General features: G+C 46.3%; 1 protein-coding gene across 5 annotated transcripts in view; it reads left to right on the plus strand.

Moving 5' to 3' along the window:
• smyd3 (SET and MYND domain containing 3) overlaps positions 1-26,699 on the plus strand; it is a 921,006-nt gene that overhangs the window by 847,330 nt on the left and 46,977 nt on the right. For 4 of the 5 annotated variants that reach the window (XM_041182999.1, XM_041183002.1, XM_041183001.1 and 1 more), the window contains one exon: positions 12,817-12,991. In XM_041182999.1, the coding sequence (XP_041038933.1) occupies positions 12,817-12,991 (175 nt within the window). Of the gene's footprint in view, positions 1-12,806; positions 12,992-26,699 lie in introns of all 5 variants that reach the window. The other variant, XM_041183000.1, reaches the window with a different exon arrangement.

Below are 26,699 nucleotides of genomic sequence, written 5' to 3' on the forward strand. Positions count from 1 at the left end.
AGATAGAGGCAGCCTGCATCCCCATACTTTATACTTTGGGCACATGGCTGCTCTTTCTCCAATTCTGGTTTCTTCGAACTTCTCCCTTTGATTGGAAGCTTTCCCCAACTCCTTCTGACTGAGGAGCCGCGTGAGTGACCTCTCCGGAGGGTTCTGTAAGGAAACGGTGACAGGGTAAGGGTGGGTGCAATTACCCAATAGTTTGCAGGGGTCGCTTACTTTTCTTCCCTCCTTCCTGCTTCTCTTCCAGTGCCTGCCTTCCGCCATGAATGTCAGTGACGTGTGGGGGTGTGAGTGCGCGGTAACACTCTGTGCCCCCGACCAGTAGTTGCAGGAACAGATGTTTAGGCCTGAATTCTGCTCTCAGGGTGTGCCCGAGATCGAAGCGGACCTAAAACGCGCCCCCGGCTGAGATCGCGCTATGATCGCGATCTTACGCTGGCTGGTCAATTAACGGGCAGCCGGAGAAAGGCCGGTAGGGGATGGGAAGATGGCGGGCATTGACATCACCGCGGGTACTGGTGAGCGCTTCCACCGAGCTCCCTGAAGGCGGACAGCTGCCCCCAGGGAGCTGCAGACCTCCAGATAACAAAAGAAAGCACAAAGATGCTATCAGACAAAATGTCCATGCAGCACAATCAAGCACCTGAAAGCAGGCCTCATAAAAAAAAACAGCCCCCCAGATATTCCTTTTTATTTTAAATCCTAACGGAGATTTCAATCCCGCCCTCGGATGAGGTTTCATCACAAATGTGGAGCCCGCCCGTCCGATTGGCCTGTCTGCCATGAAAAGTTGACGACGATTGGGCCGTTAATGGGCTTAATTACCCCTCTAATTGTCAGCGGGTGCGTTTCCACCATCGGCGCACCCCGCCCGGTGAAATATCGCCCAGAGTGCGCGATGATGGCGGTACACTCGCTCGACGTCGTCTCGCGCGATCACATGCCCGTTCGGGTCAGGCACGTAGCCGACCTTGGGATGCAAAACTCTGTCCTTAATGTCATTTTGCTGCAGGAAAAAAGTGCCGAGTGCTGCTTGCCCCAGTGACCCTATAACTGATGCTGCATGGTGAACAAGCTTGGTGGTATCACTGGGTGCAGTGATAATCTTCGCTCATGATTGCACTGAATTCAGTGCCATTTGCAATCTCTCAGTCACTGAAGCAGTCCATGCCCACATGCATCAAGACCTGGACCACGTCATGGCTTGGGCTGATAAGTAACAACTAACATTTATATGTCACCCAAGTGCCAGACACTGACCATCTTGAACAAGGGAGAATCTAACCATCCTCCTTGACATTCAATAGCATTGCCATCACTTAAACCCCACCAGTATCCTAGGGGTTACCGTTGACCAGCCATATAAATACTGTGGCTACAAGAACAGGTCAGAAGCTGAGAATTCTGCGGCAAGTAATTCAACTGCCTGACTCTCCAAAGACTGTTCACCATCTACAAGGCACAATCAGGAGTGTGATGGAATACTGTCCACTTGCCTGGATGAGTGCAGCTCCAACAACACTCTAGAAGCTCAACACCAGCCAGGACAAAGCAGCTGCAGGATTGGCACCCATCCATTACCTTCAACGATCACTCACTCCACCATTGATGCACTTTATACAAGATGCACTGTAGTAACTCACCAAGCCTCCTTCAACAGCACCTTCCAAACCCACGACCTCCACCACCTAGAAGGACAAGGGTAGCAGATACATGGGAACACCACCACCTGGAAGTTCCCCTCCAAGTCATACACCATCCTGACTTGGAAATATATCACCGTTCCTTCACTGTCACTGGCTCAAAACCCTGGAACTCCCTCCCTAAGAGCACTGTGGGTGTACCTACACCACAGGGACTGCAGCGGTTCAAGAAGGCAGCTCACCACCACCTTCTCAAGGGCAATTAGGGATGGGCAATAAATGTTGGCCCAGCCAGTGACGCCCACATGCCACAGATGAATAAAAAAATACATTGCTGGTGTAATATCTTGCAAGAATGAAATGTGACACTGAGTCACGATGCCTCTTCCACCAAGTTCCAATATCTTGCTTGTGTTTTGGAAGGGATGAGGAGGTAAAAATTTAGAGAGACCAATCCACACGATTCTTTGATCACTTCCCAACAGAGAGGGAATATCCACTGTTTGAACAACATTCTATAGGGGCCCTGCTTCCAGGGGAAGATGTTATTAAAAATGAGAAGGATTAAGGTGTACCTGTAATTCATACACTGGCCTTGTTGGTCGCTTTTCTCAGGTTATTTCTGTACTGTTCCAGGTTAGTGTATCATGTACCCTGACATTTGACTGCCTATCAAGTAGCGCATTATATCAGCTCTCTGTTGCACGTTAGCTCCTAGTCCAGTTTGTCTTAGTTCAGTGGGCATGCTCTCCACCTGAGTCAGAGGATTATTGATTCAAGTCTCACTCCAGAAGCTTGAGCACAAAATCAAGGCTGACACCCCGGTGCAGTACTGAGGGAGTATGGCACTGTCAGAGGTGCCATTTTTCACATGAGACAAAAAACCAATACCCCCTCTGCCTCCTCAGGCAAAAGATCCTCTGGAAAAAATAAAAATACCTGGAAAAACTCAGCAGGTCTGGCAGCATCTGCGGAGAGGAACACAGTTAACATTTCGAGTCCATATGACTCTTCAACAGAACTAAGTAAAAATAGAAGAGAGGTGAAATATAAGGTGGTTTAAGGGGGAGTGGGACAAGTAGAGCTGGATAGAGGGCCAGTGATAGGTGGAGATAACCAAAAGATATCACAGACAAAAGGACAAAGAGGTGTTGAAGGTGGTGCTATTATCTAAGGAATGTGCTAATTAAGGGTAGAAAGCAGGACAAGCAAGGTACAGATAGCCCCAGTGGGGGTGGGGTGGGGTGAAGGAATCGAAAAAGGTTAAAAGTTAGAGGTAAAACAATGGATGGAAATACATTTAAAAATAATGGAAATAGGTGGGAAAAGAAAAATCTATATAAATTATTGGAAAAAAAAGGGGGGATTGGAAAGGGGGTGGGGATGGTGGAGAGAGTTCATGATCCAAAATTGTTGAATTCAATATTCAGTCCGGAAGGCTGTAAAGTGCCTTGTCGGAAGATGAGGTGCTGTTCCTCCAGTTTGCGTTGAGCTTCGCTAGAACATTGCAGCAGGCCAAGGACGGACATGTGGGCATGAGAGCAGGGTGGAGTGTTGAAATGGCAAGCGACAGGGAGGTCTGGGTAATGCTTGCGGACAGACCGAAGATGTCCTGCAAAGCGGTCACCCAGTCTGCGTTTAGTCTCTCCAATGTAGAGGAAACCGCATTGGAAGCAACGAATGCAGTAGATGAAATTGAGGGAAGTGCAAGTGAAATGCTGCTTCACTTGAAAGGAGTGTTTGGGCCCTTGGACGGTGAGGAGAGGGAAAGTAAAGGGGCAGGTGTTGCATCTTCTGTGGTTGCATGGGAAGGTGCCATGGGAGGGGGTTGAGGTATAGGGGGTGATGGAGGAGTGGACCAGGGTGTCCCGGAGGGAACGATCCCTGCGGATTGCCACCAGAGGGGGTGAAGGGAAGATGTGTTTGGTGGTGGCATCATGCTGGAGTTGGCGGAAATGGCAGGGGATGATCCTTTGAATGCGGAAGCTCCCAATGCGGTTTCCTCTACATTGGAGAGATCAAACGCAGACTGGGTGACCGCTTTGCAGAACACCTTCGGTCTGTCCGCAAGCATGACCCAGACCTCCCTGTCGCTTGCCATTTCAACACACCACCCTGCTCTCATGCCCACATGTCCGTCCTTGGCCTGCTGCATTGTTCCAGTGAAGTTCACTGCAAACTGGAGGAACAGCACCTCATCTTCCGACTAGGCACTTTACAGCCTTCCGGACTGAATATTGAATTCAACAATTTTAGATCATGAACTCTCTCCTCCATCCCACCCCCTTTCCGATCCCCCCTTTTTTTCCAATAATTTATAAAGATTTTTCTTTTCCCACCTATTTCTATTATTTTTAAATGTATTTCCATCCATTGTTTTATCTCTACCTTTAAGCTTTTATCGATTCCTTCACCCCACCCCACCCCCACTAGGGCTATCTGTACCTTGCTCGTCCTGCTTTCTACCCTTAATTAGCACATTCCTTTAGATAATATCACCACCTTCAACACCTCTTTGTCCTTTTGTCCATGACATCTTTTGGTTATCTCCACCTATCACTGGCCCTCTATCCAGCTCTTCTTGTCCCACCCCCTCTTAAACAAGCTTATATTTCACCTCTCTTTTATTTTTACTTAGTTCTGTTGAAGAGTCATATAGACTCGAAATGTTAACTGTGTTCCTCTCCGCAGATGCTGCCAGACCTGCTGAGGTTTTCCAGGTATTTTTATTTTTGTTTTGGATTTCCAGCATCCTCAGTGTTTTGCTTTTACCTTAAAAGATCCTAAGGCACTGCTTTGAAGGAGAGCATAAGAGTTATCCCTGGCCCCTTAGCCAATATTTAACACTCAGCCAGCATCACAAAAAACATTGCTATGTGTGGGGGCTGACTGTGTGCAAATTGGCTGCTGTGTTTCCTACGCCACAATAGTGACACTACATCATTGGCTGTAAAGCACTTTGCGATGTCCTGAGGCTTTGAAATACAATAAAAATGCAAGCCTTCGCTCCTTTTCTTTCTATTCCAACCCAATTATTTTCTTGGCTTACACATCATATTTGCTCTTGAGTTTGCAAAGCTGCTAAGTAGATTGATGACAGCTTGAAAGGTTAATTGTATGGTAACTGTTATTGACTTGAGTTGTCTCATGTGGTGAAGTGCCCAGCCTGGGTTGGCTGATTCTTTGATCTGGATGGTACAGAGCAGTGCAGCAACAGTCTTACTCAATAGTCAAGGACGACCTTGCACAAAGCACCCATTTTTCAGCAACTCTTACGGTGTCTTCCCACTGTCCGGGAGAGTAAGGCTGTTTGTCAGAAAGCTGAGAGAACAATGACGGTAAAACAATTATTTACATCGAGATGGTGGATGAGTGGGGCATTGTGGGTTAGTACGTAGGTTGTCCTTGTCCCCTTGGGGACCTAAGGCTCTTGTCATAAGGCTCCTGGCCCCAGATAAAATGAGTTTGAAAGGTTGGCACACACGCCAAACTGGCAGTAGACTGGCAGTGTCACTTTGGATGGCTGATGAGAAAATAGGTAACCCACATTGATGGTAGCCGTTTCTCTGACCTCAGGGCTGAGGTATATTATCAGAGCAAGGTGAGAGGAGGGAATGCTTAATACTGACGCCAAGCAGAGAAAAAGGATGGGGAATTTTCCACTTCCCAGCCTGGACGTCCCTCAGTTGGTGACCTCAGGATTTTATGTTTTACTGAAATTGAGGCTAAAAGTGACATATGGGGAATCAAAAGAAGCTCATAGTTTTGAAGCTGAGAATGTAGACTAGGTGTAGGCTTTAAAAGCGCAGCTTTTGTATGTGAAGGGAGAGAGAAGGGAAGGTATTTGCTCTCAGCACTCCCTCCTTTCGTACAGTGGGATAATTCTCAGGCGTGGCATGGAGCTCCTGGAGTTAGGCTTCTGACCCTGTTAGGCCGCCCTGATGACATCGCTGATGGGGGAGTGTCCCTGTGCATCCTCAATTTGGTTCCTACAGCAGGGCCGCAACTTCAGGCTGGCCTGAGACCCTGACCCGGAAACACCTTCCTGGGTTATTGGGGTGTAGCGGGGGGTGGGGAGTGGAAATCATGTGACTGCAGGTTGTCTTGTTTTGAATTTCGCCATGCCCCCTGTGGAGTCTATCCTGTCAGTGTTTGAGCAGCAGAGGTCTTTAGGGTTAGGGAGATGACTCAGACACTATTAAAATTGCCGAGCACTTTGAACAGTTGTCCTGCTAGGCTACCCTTCTCCCTGAAGATGTGTGGGGGTTTGGAATGTTCAACCTTAAATCTTTTTGATATTACACAAATTTATAGCCCAGATAAAGGCCATTCAATGAACTGATCTACACCAATATTTATGTCCAACACGGGCCTCCTCTCACTCATTTTGCCTAACTCCATCATATATGTTTCTCCGTTATTTATTTCTCTTAAGTTATTCATCTCAATGACTCCTTATGATAATGAGTTTCATATCCTAACTCTCTGAGTAAGAAAATGTCTCGTAAATTCCTTATTGGACTCACAGGCGAGAAGCTGATACTCGTGGTCCCTAGTTTTTGTTGTCACGAGTGAAAACACTTTTTTCTACTTATGCCTTATCGAATACCTTTTATAATCTTGAAGGCTTCTATCAGGTCACCCCTCAGCCTTCTTTCTTCCAGAGGACAAAGCCTGAGTCTTTTTAATCTTTCCTGATGGGTATAACCTCTCAGTTGTGGTATTTTCCTTGTAAACATTGTTATCTCCTTCTCCAGTGCCTCTATATTGTTTTTAAAATATGGAGACCAGAAATGTGTACAGTAGTCTAACCCAGGCTCCATACATGTTTAACATAAGCTCTCTGCTTTTCAATTCTATCCCTCTAGAAATAAACTCCAGTGCTTTGTTTGCATTTTTTATGGCTTTATTAACTTTCGTTGCTGCTTTCAGCAATTTGTGACTCAATACTCCTCCATCTCTTTGCCCTACTCCCCCATTTAGGCTTATTTCCAAGGATTAAGTGACCTCTGTATGCGTCCTATGCACCACCTTACACTTGACTATATCGAAGTCCATTTGCCAATTATATTTTATTAATATTTTTCAGTCTGTCCTGTTTAGGTCCAAGCATGCTGCACCCCACATGACAGTGTGGGTAGCTCAGATGTCTCTGCCTTTCTGCGGAGGTTACTCATTCCCACTTAGATTTTAACAGGCAGCCGACTAATGCCTCCAGCAAAGGAAAATAGCCAGCTGGTGAGAGCCTCATCATCTATTTTCTGGGGAGGTGTGTGTGCACTGTTGCCAATGCTGCTCTCAGGTGCCCAATAATGGTTGAGGATGTCTCCTGTTTCTGTGGTTCTTACAGTTCACCCCTCCCCTGCACCCCCTGCCCCACCAATCAGTGTTCTGCTCCGTGCTGTACTGTCGCTGGGGCGGGTGAAGGTTGTGAGCTTCCAGCCCTTCATGCCAGAGGCCAGTGAGGAGCCAGAGGGGGATCCAGAATGAGGCCAATTCTTTTCTCATCTGATGTGTGCACCTTCCAGTGGACACCATTGGTCGGTGATCAGCAGTGGGAATCGGTGCTCTTTTTTTCCTATTTGCCTCCTAAAACCAGTGGTTCTGAGGCTGATTGTAGTGCTCCTGTTGCCACTCCCACAAATGTCAATTATTTCATGAAAGACCAGGGATCGATCCTGGCATCAGCTGGTGGTGCCATCTGCCCTTGTGTGGCTCAATAATGACACAAGCACATACAAAAACTCTGCCTCCCATCTCCTGTCCCTGCTCTCTCCCCAGCCCCCACCCCACCCAGCCTCACTTGTCCTTCACCCTTTCCTTATTTGCCTTCTCTCTCTAGCTCTCCTGTTCATCACTCACCCTCTTCCCCTGTCTGCCCTGCTGTCTACCCGTTTTCTCTCACTTTCTTTCACTCTCTCTCTCTCTCTCTCTCATATCCTCTCATTCTCCCTTTCTCCCTCTCTCTCTCTTCCTCTCCTCTTCCTCATTCAGTGGAACAAACAATTCACATAACTACCTATGATCGCTCCAAATGAAGTATAAACAGTCACAAAAGATTGCAGAGGTTGGCACACAGTGAGTTCAGATCACAAGACTGGTCTGCAATGATCAGTATATTGAAGGTAACTCCTGTTTGTGGATCTTATTCTGTAGATGGCAGCTTTCAGTTTACCTACTGTGGCACCACCACCTTACTGAGCAAAAGCCTTTCATGACAGTGGCAAGACTTTCCTACACTATTGAAGTAAATTATTACTAGCTGGCATGTTGACCCATTTATTTTTTACTTATTATGTTTTGCTTTGTTGCATGTATATTTTATTCGAGGCTATGTCCTGTAGGAAGCGGCCAAGTGAAAACCACAGTTAACATTACCCTGGACCATCTTCCAAGTTCTGCAGTTCTTCCACCCCAGCTTTCTGAATAATTGAACTCTTTATAAATATGTAACCCTCAGTCAGTTCGCTGATTTCTTTCCTGAATCAAACAGAATGAACCTGGTGAGGGGAGGTGCTAATCAAGCGAACCTGAATGGTGTTGAGCCTTTTTGAGTGTTGTTAAAGCTGACCTCATTCAGAGGAGTGATGTGTATTCCATCGGACTCCTGATCTGAGCCTTGTCAATGGTGGGGAGGCACGAGAGGTCAGGAGTGGGGGGCCATTTGTGGCAGGATATCCAACTCTGCCCTACTCTTGTAGCCTAGTCCACTGCTGGTGAACGGTGACTGCCAAGATGATGCTGATGTCTGCTTCAGCTGTTGTGGTGCCATTGAAAGGAAAAAGTGGGATGGCTGAGCTTTCCTTTATTCGTGTTGACTTTTACGGGGCACGAACGTTGCCTTTAATTGGTCGGCCCGGGCCTGGTAGATATCCAGATCCTACGGTGGGCTGGCATAGGCTATTTCACTGTCCGAAGAGTTGTGAATGAAGCTGAATATGCCAGAGTCGTCAACATACAGCCCAACTCCTGACCTAATGACTTATTTATTCATTATTTAGCATGTGCATAGCTAAGCGAGTGAGGGCAAGTCATTGTTGCAGGAGCTGAAGATGGCTCGAACCAACCGATACACGCCTGCAGTGATACCCTGGATTTCAGATGACTGGGTCTCCATGTTAACCATGACTGTTTCCCTTGTGTCCGGCCAATGGAAAGTTTTTCCTATGACCCCACACATTGTCCTTGACACCATTCAGAGCTGGTGTCCCTTCAATCAAACTCCATGTCTATCCCCTCCACTGCCAGTGCACTGTGGCTGCAGTGTGCATTTCAGCAACTCATAAAGGTTACAGACAGTCGCTTGCTGGTACAGAACTTGAATATTACTGAAAAGGGAGACATGTTGCTGAAGCTTTTCATCTTGCTCTCATCAGGACAAACACAAGAATGCCAAATTTCAAACGATCACAACAATGTATGCTACACAGAGCTTGGGGAGCCTATAATTCCCTGTAGCTTACACCATGGCAATGCCCCAGCCAATCAGAGTTGACTTGCCAACCAATCAGCACCCTTTACTCCTGTAGTATAAATTGTTGTAAGTGTTTGAAATTTGGCATTCTTGCATTTGTCCTGATGAGTGCAAGGCAAAAAGCTTGGGTAGCTTGCCCCTCTTTTCACCAATATTCATAAAGGTTACTTAGGCAGCAGCCTCCTCCCCTGCACCTTACCACCGAGAAGGGCAAGATGAACTGTCACCTCCAGGTTACACAGCATCCTGACTTGGATACATGCAGCTTCCCTTGCTTCACTATCGCTGGGTTGATGTCCTGAAATTCTGATCTGACACCACAGTGAGAGCATCATCAGCACATGGGCTGCAGCGGGTGTAAAGAAGGCAGCCCACTACCCCCCGTCTCCAGGGAAACCAGAGACAGGCCGTAAATGCTGGCCTTGCCAGTGATTCCCACATCCCGGGGGCGCGTAAGATAAACAGAAAGCGTGAAGGGTCTGTGATGGCCCACACCTCTTGAATCTGAGCCTTCATCCTCATCGAACATCCCCCAGCTTAGAAGTCTGCTGGCCCACAACACAGCACCACATCGTGTGCAGATAACAAATTGCGTTTTGCAAACTTCGTTCATGGCTGTTGCTTTTCCTCTTTTTATTGAACCGAAGAGATGGGCCCAAAGCCCTTAGTAAATGGCAGCAGTCAGGCGGACAAGAATAAGAGGGAGAACAAGAGGTCAGTTGGGACCGGCATTGAATTTAGAGCACAGAAACAAGTCTTTCAACCAGACAGGCCTGTGCCGGTGTTTGTGCCCCACACCGAACCTCCTCCCACCTTATTTCATCTGCTCCAGGGTTTCCCAAACTGTGGGTCGTGACACCCAGTGGGGTCACAAGAGGAGATTTTGGGGTCGCGAGCTCCAAGACAGCAATGGCTGCCATGGAGCTCGGACTGATTTCTGACAGCTGTGAGGCCCCTTTAAGTCCTCGCCATTTTTCCCATTGGTGGCCACTGCCTCATGACTGCTCCCTGAGGCTTGATTTGCTGCTGCAAAAACAAACCTGGGAAAAGGTACGTTCATTTCTTTTACACCACACCACCCCCCCCCCCAACCTAAATTTTCACTATGGGGCCACATAGAATCACAGAATCTCACAGTGCAGAAGAGGCCCGTGCACCGACACGTGAAAAACACCTGACCTACCTACCTAATCCCATTTACCAGCACTTGGCCCATAGCCTTGAATGTTATGATGTGCCAAGTGCTCATCCAGGTACTTTTTAAAGGATGTGAGGTAACCCACCTCCACCACCCTCCCAGGCAGTATATTCCAGACCGTCACCACCCTCTGGGTAAAATCCTTTTTCCTCACATCCCCCCTGAATCTCCTGCCCCTCACCTTGAACTTATGTCCCCTCATGACTGACCCTTCAACTAAGGGGAACAGCTGCTCCCTATCCACCCTGTCCATGCCCCTCATAATCTTGTATACCTCCATCAGGTTGCCCCTCAGTCTCCTCTGCTCCAATGAAAACAACCCAAGTCTGTCCAACCTCTCTTCATAACTTAAATGTTTCATCCCAGGCAACATCCTGGTGAATCTCCTCTGCACCCCCTCCAGTGCAATCACATCCTTCCTATAATGTGGCGACCAGAACTGCACACAGGACTCCAGCTGTGGCCTCACCAAGGTTCTATACAACTCTGAGGCACTAAGACAGGGTCACACCAAGAACATGTTTGGGAAGCACTAATCTAAGCCAACAGCTTAACCCTCTATTCCTTTTTCCCTCATGTGCTTATCTAGCTTCCTCTTGAACGCATCTGTTATTCACCTCAGGTACTCCATGTTCCATGTTCTTACCACTCTGGTCTGCCTTGAAGGAGGTGGTTATGCTGCAAATTAAGAGTGGGGGCAGCTAATGCTAAACACTCCAGGAGGACCCAGCTCCATTTAATCCCGAACCTCTGCCCTTCAGGTAAGGGTTACATGCAAGTGGCTCTTGTAGCCATATAAATACTGTGGCTGCAAGAGCAGGTCAGAGGCTCGGAATCCTGCAGTGAGTAACTCACTTCCTAACTCCCCAAAGCCTGTCCATCATCAACAAGGCACCGGTCAGGAGTGTGATGGAATACTCTCCACTTGCCTGGATGAGTGCAGCTCCAACACTGAAGAAGTTGGACACCATCCAGGACAAAGCACCCGCTTGATTGGCACCACATCCACAAACATTCACTCCCTCCACCACTGACAAATAGTGGCAGCAGTGTGCCATCTACAAGATGCACTGCAGAAATTCACCAAGGCTCCTTAGAAAGCATCTTCCAAATCCACCACCGCTACCATCTAGAAGGACAAGGGCAGCAAATACATGGGAACATCACCACCTGGAAGTTCCCCTCCAAGCCACACACCATCCTGACTTGAAAATATATCCTCGTTCCTTCACTGTCGCTGGATCAGAATCCTGGAACTCCATCCCTACCAGCACTGTGGGTGTACCTACACCACAGGGACTGTGGCGGTTCAAGAAAGCAGCTCACCACCACCTTCTCAAGGGCAATTAGGAATGGGTAATAAATACTGGCCTAGCCAGCGACACCCACATCCCGTGAATGAATATAAAAAAAAGTCTAGTGCACAGTACAATGTTGACTCTTAATGCCCTCAGGGTAACTAAGGGTGGACAGTAAGCACTGCCTGACAGTGCCATTCGCATCCCAAAACCAAATTTGGATAAAGTGGAACAAGTGTGTTGCATTATGCACACAAAACCGAGACAAAGTTTAGGGATGGGTTTGTTTGGTATAACAGTTAGCTTGATGCCAAGTTTGGTTTTTAAATGCCTCAATGCAGTGGATAAAGGAAGACAAGAAGTGCAAATGTGTTGAGACCCTGGGCAAAGAAGGAGTTAGAGTATTGAGTCTTGTGTTGGGAGTGTAGCTCTTTTAAAGCCAGCCTAATAAACTAAATCAACAAAATGGGGGATAAAGTAAACACAGCCCCTAAGTCAGGTCAGCTGTAAAACCAAAGACAAAGTTTAAAGAAAACTTACATAATCAAACCATAATGTGATTAAAGGGGTTGATAAAGCACCCCAACCCCCGCGGTGCCCACCGGACAAGGAAGGCCCCAACGGTGCCGGCAGACACCGCGTGCTCCCTCTCCAGGGACACCCGGTCGTGAACGTAGACGCGGAAGAGGGGCAAACAGTCGGGTGGGACAACCCCCTCGATCGCCTGCTGCCTGGACCTGTTAATGGCTAACTTAGCCAAGCCCAGGAGCAGGTTCACGAGGAGGTCCTCCTCCTTCCCGACACCCCCCCCTCCGCACTGGGTGTCCATAGATCAGGAGTGTGGGGCTGAAGGTTGGGAGTGTAGGTTGGTGTTTTTGGAGTTCCTGCAGAACGAGACATCCTCATGTATAAAAACTGTAAAAACAGTGGGGATGTGGTCACACACAACACAAGACAGGTCTCCACCATTCCTGCTTTGAACTGTCTAGCACACTGCTCTGGTATAAAAGAAAATTAATTAAATTGGAGATATATTGTGTGTCGAATTTTGTCTCGGAACAAAGTAGCCAGGAGCACGAGGCCCTTGAGTGCAGAGCAGATGCCCTTATTTAGCATAAAGCAGCTGTCTTTTGTAAAATAATATCTTATGGGTTTCTGTTTTATTTTCCTGCCTGACTCCTTAACTGAAGTTAATAACAGACTGGGAAGAGATTGTAGACATGTGCCAGACTCTCCTAGATAAGAATCGAGATGTCCTTCCAGACACTAACCTCTATCTGTCGAAGATGCTCGATGCTGCCATGGACGCCTGCATTCAGCTCGCGCGCTGGGAGGACGCCTTGAGCTACGGCACAAGGACCCTACGTTCCTATCAGTAAGTGGTAAAACTCCCATTGCAATGGTGTCATCTCTGTCTTTGCCTGAGACTGTGTGTGGGTGTGTGGGGGTGGGGGTGGGGTTGTTTGTGTCTGTGGGTGGGTGGGTGTGCGTGAGAGAGAGAGAGAGAGTGTGCCTGCCTCTGTTTCCAGTCCTGCCAAATCTGGCACTCGCCCGTCATTTGAAAATGAAATTTACTTCAATTTATCTCACTCATAACAAAAACATAGCCCATGTATGTTATTGGTTTTATAATCTTGTCTCACTCTTTTAGATGATAAATCTGATTTAATAGTTCCCTGACAGCAATGACCAGCCATCGATACACATCTTCCAGTGCTGCACTCCTTGGCCATTGCTGTTGGACTGCAGAAGTGTAACCAAAACAAAACCACGTCAGAGAATAACATCTTTAACTTAATCACCAAATGAAAAATCTGTGCTAAGCACTTCTCTGAAGTCTTTTAATTCAAGTTAACTCCTCAGAGGCTCTCCTGCAATCATCTTTTGAAAGTTATTTTACGTTGCAACAGAGACTGACTATTCAGCCACCTGAGCCTGCTCCATCATTCTACTGGATCAGCTATATCTTAGCTCCATCTACCCACCTTAATGCTTAACAACCTTATTTAACAAAGATCTATCAGTCTCAGTTTTGAATTTTTCAACTGACACCAACCACCAGCACCCGCCCCTGCAACCCCTACACCACCCACCCACCCTCCAACCCCAGCAGCTTCAACTGTCTATGGGGAAGAGAATTCCAGATTTCTAGTATGCTTCATCTGATTAAATGCTTTCCAACATTACAAGAGCATAAGAAATAGGAGCTTGGATAAGCCATTTGGCCCCTCATGCGTAGTCTGCAAACAGTACCTCTGACAGTGCAGCACTCCCTCAGCACTGCAGTATCAGCTAAGATTTTATGCTCAAGTCTCTGGAGTGAGACCCACAACCTTCTGCTTCAGTGGGGGGACTATTCAGCCAAAGCTGACACCCCCCCACCCCCCAACATCACCCCTGAATGACCTGTCCCTAATGTTAAGATTAACCCAGGAGCCCTGCAAGAAAGAGCCTTGAATCAACTCAGCTCTCTCTGTCTATGATACCTGACCATGTGAGAGGACAGTCCAGTTTAAGATCTGGCCCCGCCTGGCAATTTCTAAAATCTCTGTCTTCTGTTTTTTGAAAAGTCTCACTTTCGGCCATTTCCTTCTGAACCAAGATTTTCAAATAATTTTCCATCACCATTGCTGAGGCAAGTCTCAGAATTTAAACCCTGACTCCACCTCAAGCCCCATCCGGCCTGTGCCCTAGTTAGATGGATCCAAGCCAGATGGTGAAGTAAGAAACAAGACACCGACCTTTGCCTTGATAGTAGGTTTATCCACAGGATGCAGCATTACAGATCCCTGCCTCCTAACTACTAAACCAGTGTCCCAGGAGACCCTCTTTGGAGCAAACTAGAACAAATGGCCACATTAACTAATTAACAGCCCCTTAAAGGGGCACTGCAACAAAAAACAAAAGCTTTAACAAAAACTTATCAAATGAAATTAAAATTTCACTTTGGGGGCCGATATGCACTCCAACCCCAGCGGCGTCCAGGAGGCCTCAGGTGTACCAGCAGGCACCGTGTGCTCACTCTCCAGGGACACCCAGGTGCAGACAAGACCACAGGAGAGGGGCAGGCAGTTGAGTCGAATGATCCCCTCAACCACCCTCTACCTGGACCTGTTTACAGCAAACTTGACCAGGCCCAGGAGCAGATTAACCAGCAGGTCCCCCGATCTGCTACAAGACATCATCTACTTCTTCTTTGGAATCGTTGTTTTAAGAATCTTCTAAATTCCATATATTTAAGGAACATGGGCCAATCTACTCAATCTCGCCTGACACAGCAATCCCCTCATCCCAGGAATCAGTCTAGTGAACCTTTGCTGTACTCCTCCAGGGCAAGTATACCCACTCATAGGTAAGAAGACTGAAACTGTAAAGCATAAGAAAGGCTTGTGTGGGTCAATAGCCAGAGGTCACAGTGCTGGACTTTCATGATTGGCTCCTTAATTGCGAGACAGGCCATTTCCCGATGTCGCGTTCTCAAGTTCTGAATGAACCGGCACTCGCGTATTATTTTCTCCCTTGGGGGTCGGAGTCAGGGTTGCTGCCAACCGAAGCTGGCCTGAAGTCAGCAGGTTAGAAGGCCCGCCTCCATTCACTGGGACATTGACCCAGTTCTGGGGATAACTGTTAGGCTCTGGTGCTCGCCCCTCAGCCACACCCACCCCCCTGCCCCCTCCATACTCCCTATTCCTCTCCATTCCTGCATGCCCCCTCCATGCCCCATCATATGCCCCATTCCTCCTCTGTACCCCCTCATATCTCCCAAACCCCCTCAATGTCCCTTGCCCATTCCATACACCATCATATCTCCCAAGCTCCCCCATGCACCCTCCATACCCACTTACTCAGTATCCGCTATGGACAGAATTCACGAGCAATCATCCATTCAAACTCCACTTGAAAAATTTGCTCCTCTTAGGAGCTTATAAAACTGTCAATCAAACATGGTCATTCAACTCCACTTGAAAAGAAACCACTTCTTCAAAGTGTTCATAAATCTGTCAAAATAAACAAACAGCCATTCAAAACCTCTTCAAAACACTTTAATCTTTTTTAACTGCTCATAAAACTGTGAATAAAACAAAGCTCACACATCCCTTGACAGGTGTGTCAACAAGTTATGCTAAGCAAAATCCATCAGTGAGGTTTGAAACTCAGCCAAGCATTCATAATGAAATTCCATTACAAAGACGTATAAACAACCCCCCTCCCCCACCCAGAGCTTAATACAATGGTGCCTTTGAAGTGGTAGCCATCTGTTCAGTTTTTCAAAGGCTCAACAGATGTCCAGGCTTTAAATCAATGTAAAAATCAAAGCATAGGGTCCAGATGACACAGTAATAGATGACTTTCAATACTATTGAATGTAGAAAAGCACTTTATGCACTGGAGAACATACTCTAATGCATCTGAGTACTTATACAATGCTGATCAATTTAATGGTCACTTACCTTTTAAGCACAGAGCCCTATGATCAATCACCACATTAAACACGTACTTACCTTACCGTACAGCAACAATTATGACATTTGAAGTTGGCAAGACCTTTTAAATTTACCGATCAAAAGGTTCTCAATGCCACAACAAGCTTCCCCCAAGGTTCACAAACTGACTGACCTTGACACGTTTCATACAGGCCTCAAAAACCCTTACACCTCGCTGAAGATCTCAAACTTGGGGAAATTCAAAATTGAGGCAGGCATTTAAAATGCAGAACCCGACGTCACTTTTCATGGGCGGGGGTTTGTGACCCACTATGTTTTCGGCCCTGGTCAAAATGGTGGCTGGCGGGAATCGCCTAAGAAATGTAAATTTGCGGTAACCCCCCCCCCCCCCCCCCCCACCAGCAACCTGGATTTTCAGCAACCCATCTGAGCTTTGGGATGGGCAAAACCCAACCCTTGAAATCATCGGCAAAAGATCCAGAGGAGAGATGAGGCAAAATCCTTCCTCTCAGGGAGTTGTTGGGATTGGACTGCTGTACCTGAAAAAGCAGTGGAAGCAGCTTCCATAAATAATTATAAAATGGTGCTGGAATGATTCTTGAGGTTGAGGAGTTTCACTCAGGGTTGCAGACAAAGAGTGAGGATGTGAGACTGAGCACAACTGTCCTTTCAAAGCCAGTCCAGGCACGATGAGGTGAATGGCCCTCCTTCTGTGCTGTAAGCTGCTACAACTCTTAAGGTAACCTTAGATCCAGTTTGGAAATCTTGCTTTGTCCTTCCAATGGAGAGAGTGCTGGGATAGGAGTAGCTGATTACTGATTTGAAATCTCATGGAGATACACAATATGGAGCTGGAGCACTACATCAGGGGAGATGGGTGTGACCTTGTGACATTTCCAGGGCATAGCTGGGAAACTATAAATAAATGGAATGCATGTGGATTTAGTTGGAATACCTGAGGGGATGATATGGGAAAAGGTTTGATTCTTGATAATGTGCAAAATTCATTACAGTAATACTTAAAATGTTGAATTGGGAAACTATCTATACAGCAAGGTAAATGTGTTTTATGTAAATGTCTAGCTCTGAAATTCCCTCCCTGTGCTTCGCCTCGCTCTCCTGCACTTCTTGAAACCGAGCTCTGTGGTCAAATGCTGTCCTGATGTCTCATTCTTTGGTTTGTTGTCACTTGTGGTCTGATAATGTGCCTGTAAAGCACCACGGGGTGCTTTATTATTTTAATGGCAGTATACAAATGTGCACTGTAGTTGTGATGAGTCTGCACACCCTACCATTTCATAGAACAGACTGTTATACAGCAAGATAATGAGCAATGCAGAGGGTGACACACACACACCCAGAAGCCACGCTCACATACAAAACCAGCTACCACGCTGTGTAAAGTGCACTGATACTCCACAAATGTGTTCAATTGTTCTGCTTGTATCGGATGTAGAAATCTGCTTATTTACAAGGAACGGGATAAGTAGGGTTCAGGAGGCAAAGCAAAATGGAGTCAGCTCTCAGCTGCTTTCCACCTGGCCAGGTGACTATTCACCTTGTGTGCACCATAAACAAGAGAAACTCCATTCTCTTGAACCATTCCTATCTCCTTCCTGTTTCCCGCTTGCCCCTTTCCATTTCTGGTGTGTTTTTCTACTTTCCATCTCCCTACACCTTACTTATTCCTCCCGGCCACACAGACGATAGGCAACCTGCTCTCAGATGCGCACCCCCCCCCCACACACACACACACAATATTGCTATTTAGATTGTGAGCTGCTCACGAGGAGGTTTACTGGAGCAATCCAGGACGACGAGTCCATTGAACATCCCATGGCTGCTTGCCCAAAGGCAGTGAGATTCTCTCGGTCAACTTTTCAACCTCTCACCCCAACAGTGTGACAGCCTGCGATAAACAAGATGATCAGAAATGATGGGCACCAGCGCAGCACCCTCAACAAACATATGAATTAGGAGCAGGAGTAGGTCAATCAGCCCCTTGAGCCTGCTCTGCCATTTGATAAGATCATGGCTGACCTGATTGTGGTCTCAAGCATTGCTACGGTGCATAAAAAACACAAGCATACCCAGTGATTCATCCTCAATAACAACAACTTTCACTTTTATACTGACTTAACATAGTAAAACAGCCCAAGACATTTTTGCAGAAGTTTTAACAGAGCAAACTCGACACCGAGCCACAGAATGAGATCCCTCCCTAACACCACGTGGACTGCAGCGGTTCAAGAAGGCAGCTCACCACCATCTTCTCAAGGGCAACTAGGGATGGGGAAAAAGTTGCTGCCCGCGATGTCCACAGCCCATGAATGGATAAAAAGGTGACCATAAGCTTGGTCAAAGGGGCAGGTTTTAAGGAATGCCTTAAAGGAGGAAAGGGAGGTGGCGAGATTCAAGAAAGACACCCCAGAGCTAAGGGCCTAGGCTGCTGAAAGCAGAGCCCCCGTTGTTGGAGCGATGCTCAAGAGGACAGACATACTCCCCCAAGACTGTATGTAGTTTTTGTAATAGCAACGATGTAAATTGAGACAGGGAAAACAAGCAGCCTGTTCCACATGTCAGTAAGATTTGTTTTTTTTAAAATCTCTGATCTCATATATAGAGACATGAATTCATCTTTGACTGGAAGTTGACATCTGTATTTTTCTTAACTCCCATCACAATGACACACAAACTGCAAGTTGAAATGAATCATTCCTTTGCATTTTTCTTGTGAACATCAGTGAAATATATTTAATGCAGTGGGTTTCAGGATTTTCCAACTCTGGGAGCCCATCTAACCTCATTTCTGAAAGATAGCATGAGGTACAATGAGAAAGTTAATTCCAGCGACTGATGTACTCCTATCAGTTTCCAGTCAAGTAGCGGTGGTTAAACTAAAGTGACTCCAATAGTGCTGGCAATCAAAGGGAACCAGCAATGCAGTAGTAGAAAACAGATATTAACTCACTATTCTGTTGCTATATACTAATAAACCAACAAATAATGATGCATCAGGGATCCTTTGAATCCAGTTACAAATCCCTTAGGTGTTAACGGTATGTTAACTATATTGTTAACATACACAGGTAAAGGGCATTTTTTAATTAAGCACTTAGAGCAATTATCAAGAGAGACTGCCCTCCCAAGTGTGGCTTTTCCTAGCTGTGCATCCCATTCCTCTGGTTGAACATACGATTTCTCTGGTGTATATATAAGAGCAAGGACATACCCCCTGTGCTTGCAAGGAGGTCTTCTGGTTCAATGGGTAGCGTCCCTGCCACTGAGCCAGAAGCAGCGGGATCGAGTCCCACTCCAGTCCTTGCTGACGAAAGGAGGTGTGTTCATAATGTGACCAACAGGTTGAGTACCAACCTGCAAATCCTTCCAATATGCGCCAGTGGTAGGCAGTAAGAGCAGGAGAGATTCTTGGTCAGCCATGCGTTGAAAAGGAAGTTGGAGCCTTTACCATCACTATCCATAGCTCCAGATTATGTGTGTGTAAAAGTGCATGTTGCCAGAGCAACTCAGACTTCCTAAGGGAACTGTAACACACCACCACCACATAAAGGATCAGAACTCTCAATTGAACTTGGAGCAGTTGTCGAAGAGCTGCTGTAAAAAATGCATAAAGAGAGACTGCTGGGTCACTGGGTTAGTAGGTAGGAAACAGACATGTAGTGCTGCAATCTGTGAATAAATCCATGATTAAGAAAAATAGTATCTTTTGTATATATAACATTAGGATCTCTTAGTTGAAAATGTATGGATTTAAACAAAGGTGAATAGCTTAGTCTGCTTCTAAATTCTCTTAACCATCCCTTTTAGGTTGCCCCAAGGATGCTGTGGGTCAGTGGGTAGCATTCTCGCCTCTGAGTTGGAAAGTCATGGGTTCAAATCCCACTCCAGAGACTTCAGTGCAAAAATCTAGGCTAATACACCAGTGCAGTACTGAGGGAGTGCTGCACTGATGGAGGTGCTGTCTTTCAATGAGATGTTAAACCAAGGCCCTGTCCAGCCTCTCAAGTGGATGTGAACGATCCCATAACGCTCTTCTGAAGAAGGACAGGGGAGTTATCCCTGGTGCCCTGGCCAATATTTACCCCTTAACCAAGATCAGTTAAAAAAAACAGGAGACCTGGGTTATTATCATCCTGCTGTTTATGGGAGATTGTGCATATTTTCTGCATTATAACAAGGACCAAACTTCAAAAGCACCTCATTGATTGTAAAGTGCCTTGGGACATCTTGAGTTTGTGAAAGGCTCTATATAAATGCAAGTCTTTTGTTTTCTTTTTACTGTACAAGGCCTCAGCTTAGCTTTTATGACTGATTAAAGAGAGATGAAATTTATTACTACCATCTCCTTGATCAGTGAATGGTGTGTGGTAGTTAGCAGCTTTCTCTGTCGACTTGCTCCCAGTCATTAGCAGCCCTTGGTGAGTAACATCAGGGGGAAATGAAGCAAAGATATTTTAAAATATCAAACACCTCACCCTTTGCCACCAAAGGAACTCACTGGCTGGTGGTATTCCTTCTAAAAAGTTGATATTGAAGTGTTCATGAAGCCCTGTGTGTGCTGTACGATGAGTTAATCTCAAACCCCTGAGATTATATAAAGATGCAATTTTTGTTTCCCCCTGCGACACTTGACATTCGGTTCCATTTCTTCTCCTTCAGCTTCCCTCCTACAGCCTAACCTCTCTCTCCCCCTCAGTCAGACACACACACACGCACGCGCGCACACAGGCACACACACACATACACACACACACACGCGTGCGCGCGCGCACACAGGCGCACACACACACATACACACACACACACACACACAGATATCTGGAAATATCAAATGCTTTGGGGTCACAAACATCATATTGTAAGGAGGTGGTATTAGAGTAGATGCGGTGATCTGGGCCTGTAGTGTTGGCCTTAATGCTCCAAACAAGTTCAAAACATTGAGAACTTTCAGGCACAAATTGTGTCCAATGCAAATCGTGTTTCCGTGATCCATGCTGGCTTTAAGGAACATTATACTGGGAGATGACTCCACCCACTAAACTGGCCACTCCCCGAGATTGACTGAATCACCATGTCGAGTTTCCAATAATTGCACCGGTTTACGGGCCTTTGAGGAGGTTCTTAAGGTTAAGGGCCAGATTTTCATAGAGTCCGGTCGAAGCCATTTAAAAATGGCAGGCAGATCCAATTCTGGGATTCCCACTCCCATTCTCATTTCCGGCAGGTTTTTACCAGTGCTGGCTACCTTGTACCCTGCACTCCAAACCTGGCCAGCTCCATTGTGCAGGAGGCATCTCCTCATCCCCTGCAATTTCCGTGGAGCTGAGCGAGCTTCTCAATGACTCGTGGTTCACGGCCCACCAGAGCAGTCGTGAACCGTCATCCGGATTCAGGAACCTTTTGAAAAATAAGTTCAAAAGGGTCTTAATCATGTTTCCCCAGCCACTGTCCGTAGCCCCTCATACCCTCCATGCCAACTCATGCCCCTACCAGGTGCGTTCACCTGTCTTCCTATGCCTACTTTACACAAACTTACCAATCTCACACACAGGACTGGTAAACTATATGCAGGTTCAGTTTATTTCAAGACACAGTATAGGATGGCTTAGCAGACAAATTTACTTTAAGGATTCAGCAACCATTACTCACAGGGACAGCACAACTACAATTCTTACGCACACTATTAATCACATCCATCCTGGCTACTTGCTCATGTGCATATTCCCTTAAAGTGATATCACAACATCACCCAGAATGTATTATATACATGACCAATGAGCCATATAATAATAATAATGACAAGTGCGGAATTGCTTAGAAGGAAAAAAAACATTCGGAAATGTTCTTTGAATAAACTGCTGGTCCCACAACCCAATAAAGGTTTCAATCAGACAGCCCATTAAAGTATCAATAAAAGGCTTCAAACACTTCAAACCTCTTAATCTTGTCCAAATAAACTTGAGACATTGACAAAAGAGATCACTGAAAGAACAAGTTATTATAACTAATTAAATGTGTCAATCAAGTAATCACTTCACTTCTCAAAACAGAATCCCAGCTGAGCTCCTGCTTTTATTGGTCTGGGATATCAGCCAAGCATGCATAATGAGGACATTTTCCTTCAAATCTCCTCCATCTGTCTTACAGTTGCAAACTCTCTGTTCAACACAAGTGTCTCTGGTGTCTTGAGTAGCTACTTCAGCCCACAACTCTCTTGGTTCTAATATTCTTTAGTTTTGGAGTTTTGCATCGTAAGTTCTCTCTCTCTCTCTCATTCTCTCTTTCTCTCCAACCTACTGTTACCAGTCCTTCAGTTAACAAGAGGCTTAAATTCTTTTAACTAACACACAAAATTTCTGTTGAACTCTGTTTGAGAGAGATGTTTCCTCTTCTGCAGCCAACTTGTTCTCAAACCTAAAAAATCTAAACTGCTTGAACATAGAATCACACCCCTAAAATTAACTTATGTTGACCATTTTTTTCCCACTATTGTTTTTTTTTTCCCCCAGGCAAGCTGGTCTCACAATCGTTTACTGGAAACCAGGTGCTTTACCAGAAATCATAGCCTACAGAAACCTAGTTCTTAAAGGGATGATCATCCCAACACAGAATATAGGATTTCCCCCCAAAAAGCAGATGTGCCATCTCACTACTTTGCCTTCTCTTTTAGCCTTTTTGACCTTGTGGCATCCCATACTTTGGGAGTTGGTCCTTGCTATAGTTTTGCTATAGTAAATAAAGCAATAGATGATACTTGTCAGACACATCAGGTGGAATTTAATGCCCCAACACCCTTCCCCCCACTCCCAAGTTTAGTGGGGGGGGATACGTTTAATTAGGTAGGTGTTAGGAGAGGACCCTGCCACCTTCCCACCTCTTCCCTGATTAATGCCCACTTAAGGACTCCATCCCTATGCCACCGGTATTAACCCAAGGGCGGGCAGAGAACTCACCATGCAGGAAGCCTGGAAAGCAAACTGCATTGGAATGGCTCTCAGGTTTCCTGGGTGGCTCCCTCATGTAAAGGCACTCAGTGCCGGATTGAGGGATGCGACATTGGGAAGGGTGAGGTGCTGAGGGCAACACCCTGCCGTGGCTGCCGACCCCTCTACCCCATTCCCCTGCAGCACCCCCCCCCCCCCGCCCCCGCCATGTCCCCCCAGCCCGTGAACCCGCTCCAGTCACCACTCATCTCTTCCTGGGCCCCTTGGCAATCCTGGACCTCGGATGGATGCAGTACCGGCAGCAACCACCACCCCCCCCAGTAGCCCTGCATAGCAATGAAGAGCTGCCGGCCTCTGATTGCCCGGCAGCTCTCAGCGGGCGGGACTTCTGCCACAGGGTCCTTGGCCCTGGGGGAGGCATCGTGGTGCCAAGTTAAGTGCCTGATTGGCAGTTTGTGCGGCAGGCCTGTCTGAAAAGGGCCAACGGGGAGCTGTCGCTGGCTATCCAGCTGGCGGGCAAGTCCACCTGTCACCTCCATTAAATTCCACACATCATGCAGAGATGTTAATTGTTTAAGCGGCTGGCGTGCTGTGCACAGGAACAGCAGCACACACAAGTCCCCAATCTCGGCTGTGCTTTCGAGAGCAGGGGCGTTTATAACGTGCCCATCATAAAACCCAGATTTCCATTTTAAAAAGGCCCTACCACTTGAAACGAGTGACAACCTGCACTGGATGTCTTTCAAACGGGGCCAGCCGTGATTCCAGGGAAACTAGGCCTTCGATGACATTTTGAGGCCAGTTAAATCCAAGTGAAGGCAGTGAAAACTGACCGCAGTATGTAAGAGTTTAGCAAAGGAATGTGTGATTCCACCTGAGCTACCACTCCTTGCATTAACAAAAGGCGCATCAAGGATTGCTCATCTTAGATTGTGACTGGTAATTGTGCTGAATTATTGCTTCATCTGTATTACAGGTAACAAAAGGCTTAGAAACAAAGATAACGTTCATATTCAACTTACTGACATAATGCAAAATCGTGAAGTGCCTTAATGAGTCACCTTGCTGCTTTTTTCAGTTCAAACTGTGTGACCTAGATAGCTGAAGTTTAATCTTCAAATATAATTTCAAAGGCTTCAATCTTACATCCCAGTGCCACAGAAGATATTTCCCTTCAGTAAGTACGCTTTGCATTGTGGTATTGAGCCACAGGGGGTTGAGCCCTGGTCAAAACTGGATTCAGTATGAACACCTAGGGCTGTCCTTTGGTCTCCCAGCTCTGCCTGTTAAAAAACCCTACTTTTCATAATTGAAAGAAAATCCCTGCACTGGTTCCTATGCATTGAATGACAGGCACTCTGCTTTGAAATAGACAGGGGACGCCATCCTGCTCTGTCAGTTTCAGGCAATTAGCTGGAAGCTTTTGTTATGACAGCAGTAGTATTATGAATGCTTGGCTGGTTTTCAAAAGTTAATAGCTTCAGCTCAGGAGGTGGTCTGTTGATCCACCAATTATTAAAAATTTTAAGAAGCTGTAATAACAGAGCATGCCTTTGATAAGGTTTCTTGTTTGTTTACAAACCTAATAGGCACATAAAGGATTGCAATTTTTTCGACACTGGAGTAGATTTTTTTTTCTTGCCCGTATCAATGATAGTGTGTTTGAATTCAGAGTTTTAGTAGATTGATAAAGGTTTGATTTTTTTCAATGCTTTTAAAATAATTCCCATTGCTATTGCATAGCTGCTGAGGACTGTACATGGTGGATACTGGGTGAGTGACGATGGAGGGTACATGGTGGGGGAGGTGCATGGAGGTGTCATGGGTGATCTGTGATCTGCGGTGATCTGACCTACTTACCTGCCATGATGTCTAGCTGTTGCTTTCAAGTTTGAAGGCCTCCTATTGGCCCTCCAGCTTGGAGAGCACTGCCTCCCCGCTGTACTTAAATGGACAGTGAGCCAGCCCCCTGGACAAATCGGGGAAGACCACAGGTTGGTGACTATTTCCCACACAGTGTGAGATTCTGACTTCTATTTGAGTCTGATGACAGGGTCCCCAAGCCCGCAGGTAAACCCTGTCCTTTAGCACCAGCTCCTGGACTGTCTTCATGGGGAACCAACTGTAGATGAAAACGCACTGTGGGTGCAGTTTTGACTAAACCACAGGGAGTAATATTGAGCAGGGTGTAAAACTGACGATCCACCCAGTCTCCTGAACTTATTGAGTTCTGATGAAGAGTCATCTGGACTCGAATCGTTAACTCTGTCTTCTTCTCCACAGCCGGCTGAGTTTTCCCAGCAATTTTTGTTTTTGTTTCGGATTTCCAGCATCTGCAGTATTTTGCTTTTATCCTGAACTTATTGTTCGGCGAATTGGGTTAAAATTAGCCTCCCCCCTCCCGCCCCCCCCCAACCCTCACCGCCCCCAACCTCTCCTCAATTTGACTCTTGCTTCTGGTGAGGGTTGGGTGCCTCCACCTGGTGAGTGGATCATTTTCACTGGGAGATTTTTACCATCAAGAAAAATGTTTTTGTTTAAATGACTAAAAAAAAGACCTGATTTTTTAAAAAAATTATTTCATGGGATATGGGGATCGCTGGCAAGGCCAGCATTCATTGCCCATCCCAAATTGTCCTTGAGGGCAATTAAGAGTCGAGCGCATTGCTGTGGGCCGGGAGTCAAGTGGAGGCCGGACCAGGGTAAGGATGGCAGACTTCCTTCCCTAAAAGACGCTAGCGAACCTGATGGGTTTTTATGACAATCAGCGATAGTTTCATGGTCACCATCGCCGAGACCAGCTTTCCATTCTAGAATTATTAAGCAATTGAATTTAAATCTCGCCAACTGCCACCCTGGGGGATTTGGACCCTTGTACCCAGAGCATTGGCTTGGAGTTCTGATCCAGTGGCGATACCATGATGCCAACGTCTCCACCGGGACTTGTTCATGGAAGGGTTAATCATGACCCGTGCAGTGACATGTTGAAGATGGGAAAGCAGTAACATGTCACTACGTCTGCTGAATCAGCTTGTATTGGGAGAATCTGGATGGAAGCCCAAATGCAGGGAGCTGATCGGGAATAGGGAGGAGTTTCCGAAAACTGGGAACTGACACTTCCGCAGCTATCGTACTTTTCGCTGCGCTCAGATGAGGTGCGGCTGAATAATTAGTAACGTGATGCGTTCGCCTAAATAAGTACACTTGAAAAACTGATTTGCCTAATTGCATTGTACTGATTTCCCTCATGAATTATGCTTTTTCCTGATCTGACATGTTAAGACGTTAATACAACACGGGCCAGTCCTTTAATGATACCTCAGCAATCATAAGAAATTATAGACTATTTTGTCAAATTTGCTCTTTTAATTCCTCATCGCTGTAATGATTGTAATCATCAGCAAAGTATCTATTCACACTAGCTGGCACACGGCTGGCCCTTGCTCTCAAGGAAGCTTCCCAAAGCTTTTATAATGTGTTAACTCATTACGGGGGCTGACTCCCTGGGGAACTGCTCTAAGTGTTTTGTTATTTGTCGAGAAATGTTCATTAGAATGAATGCAAAATGTAAAGACCACTCCCGAATTGCTGGATCACCAAGGATCTTCTGCCAACCGTCTGATAATCGGAAATAAATTACTAGTCATCATTTTCTTAAATTGGAACGTTGCTG

The sequence above is a fragment of the Carcharodon carcharias genome, chromosome 2 (assembly GCF_017639515.1).
Source record: "Carcharodon carcharias isolate sCarCar2 chromosome 2, sCarCar2.pri, whole genome shotgun sequence".
Lineage (NCBI taxonomy): Eukaryota > Metazoa > Chordata > Chondrichthyes > Lamniformes > Lamnidae > Carcharodon > Carcharodon carcharias.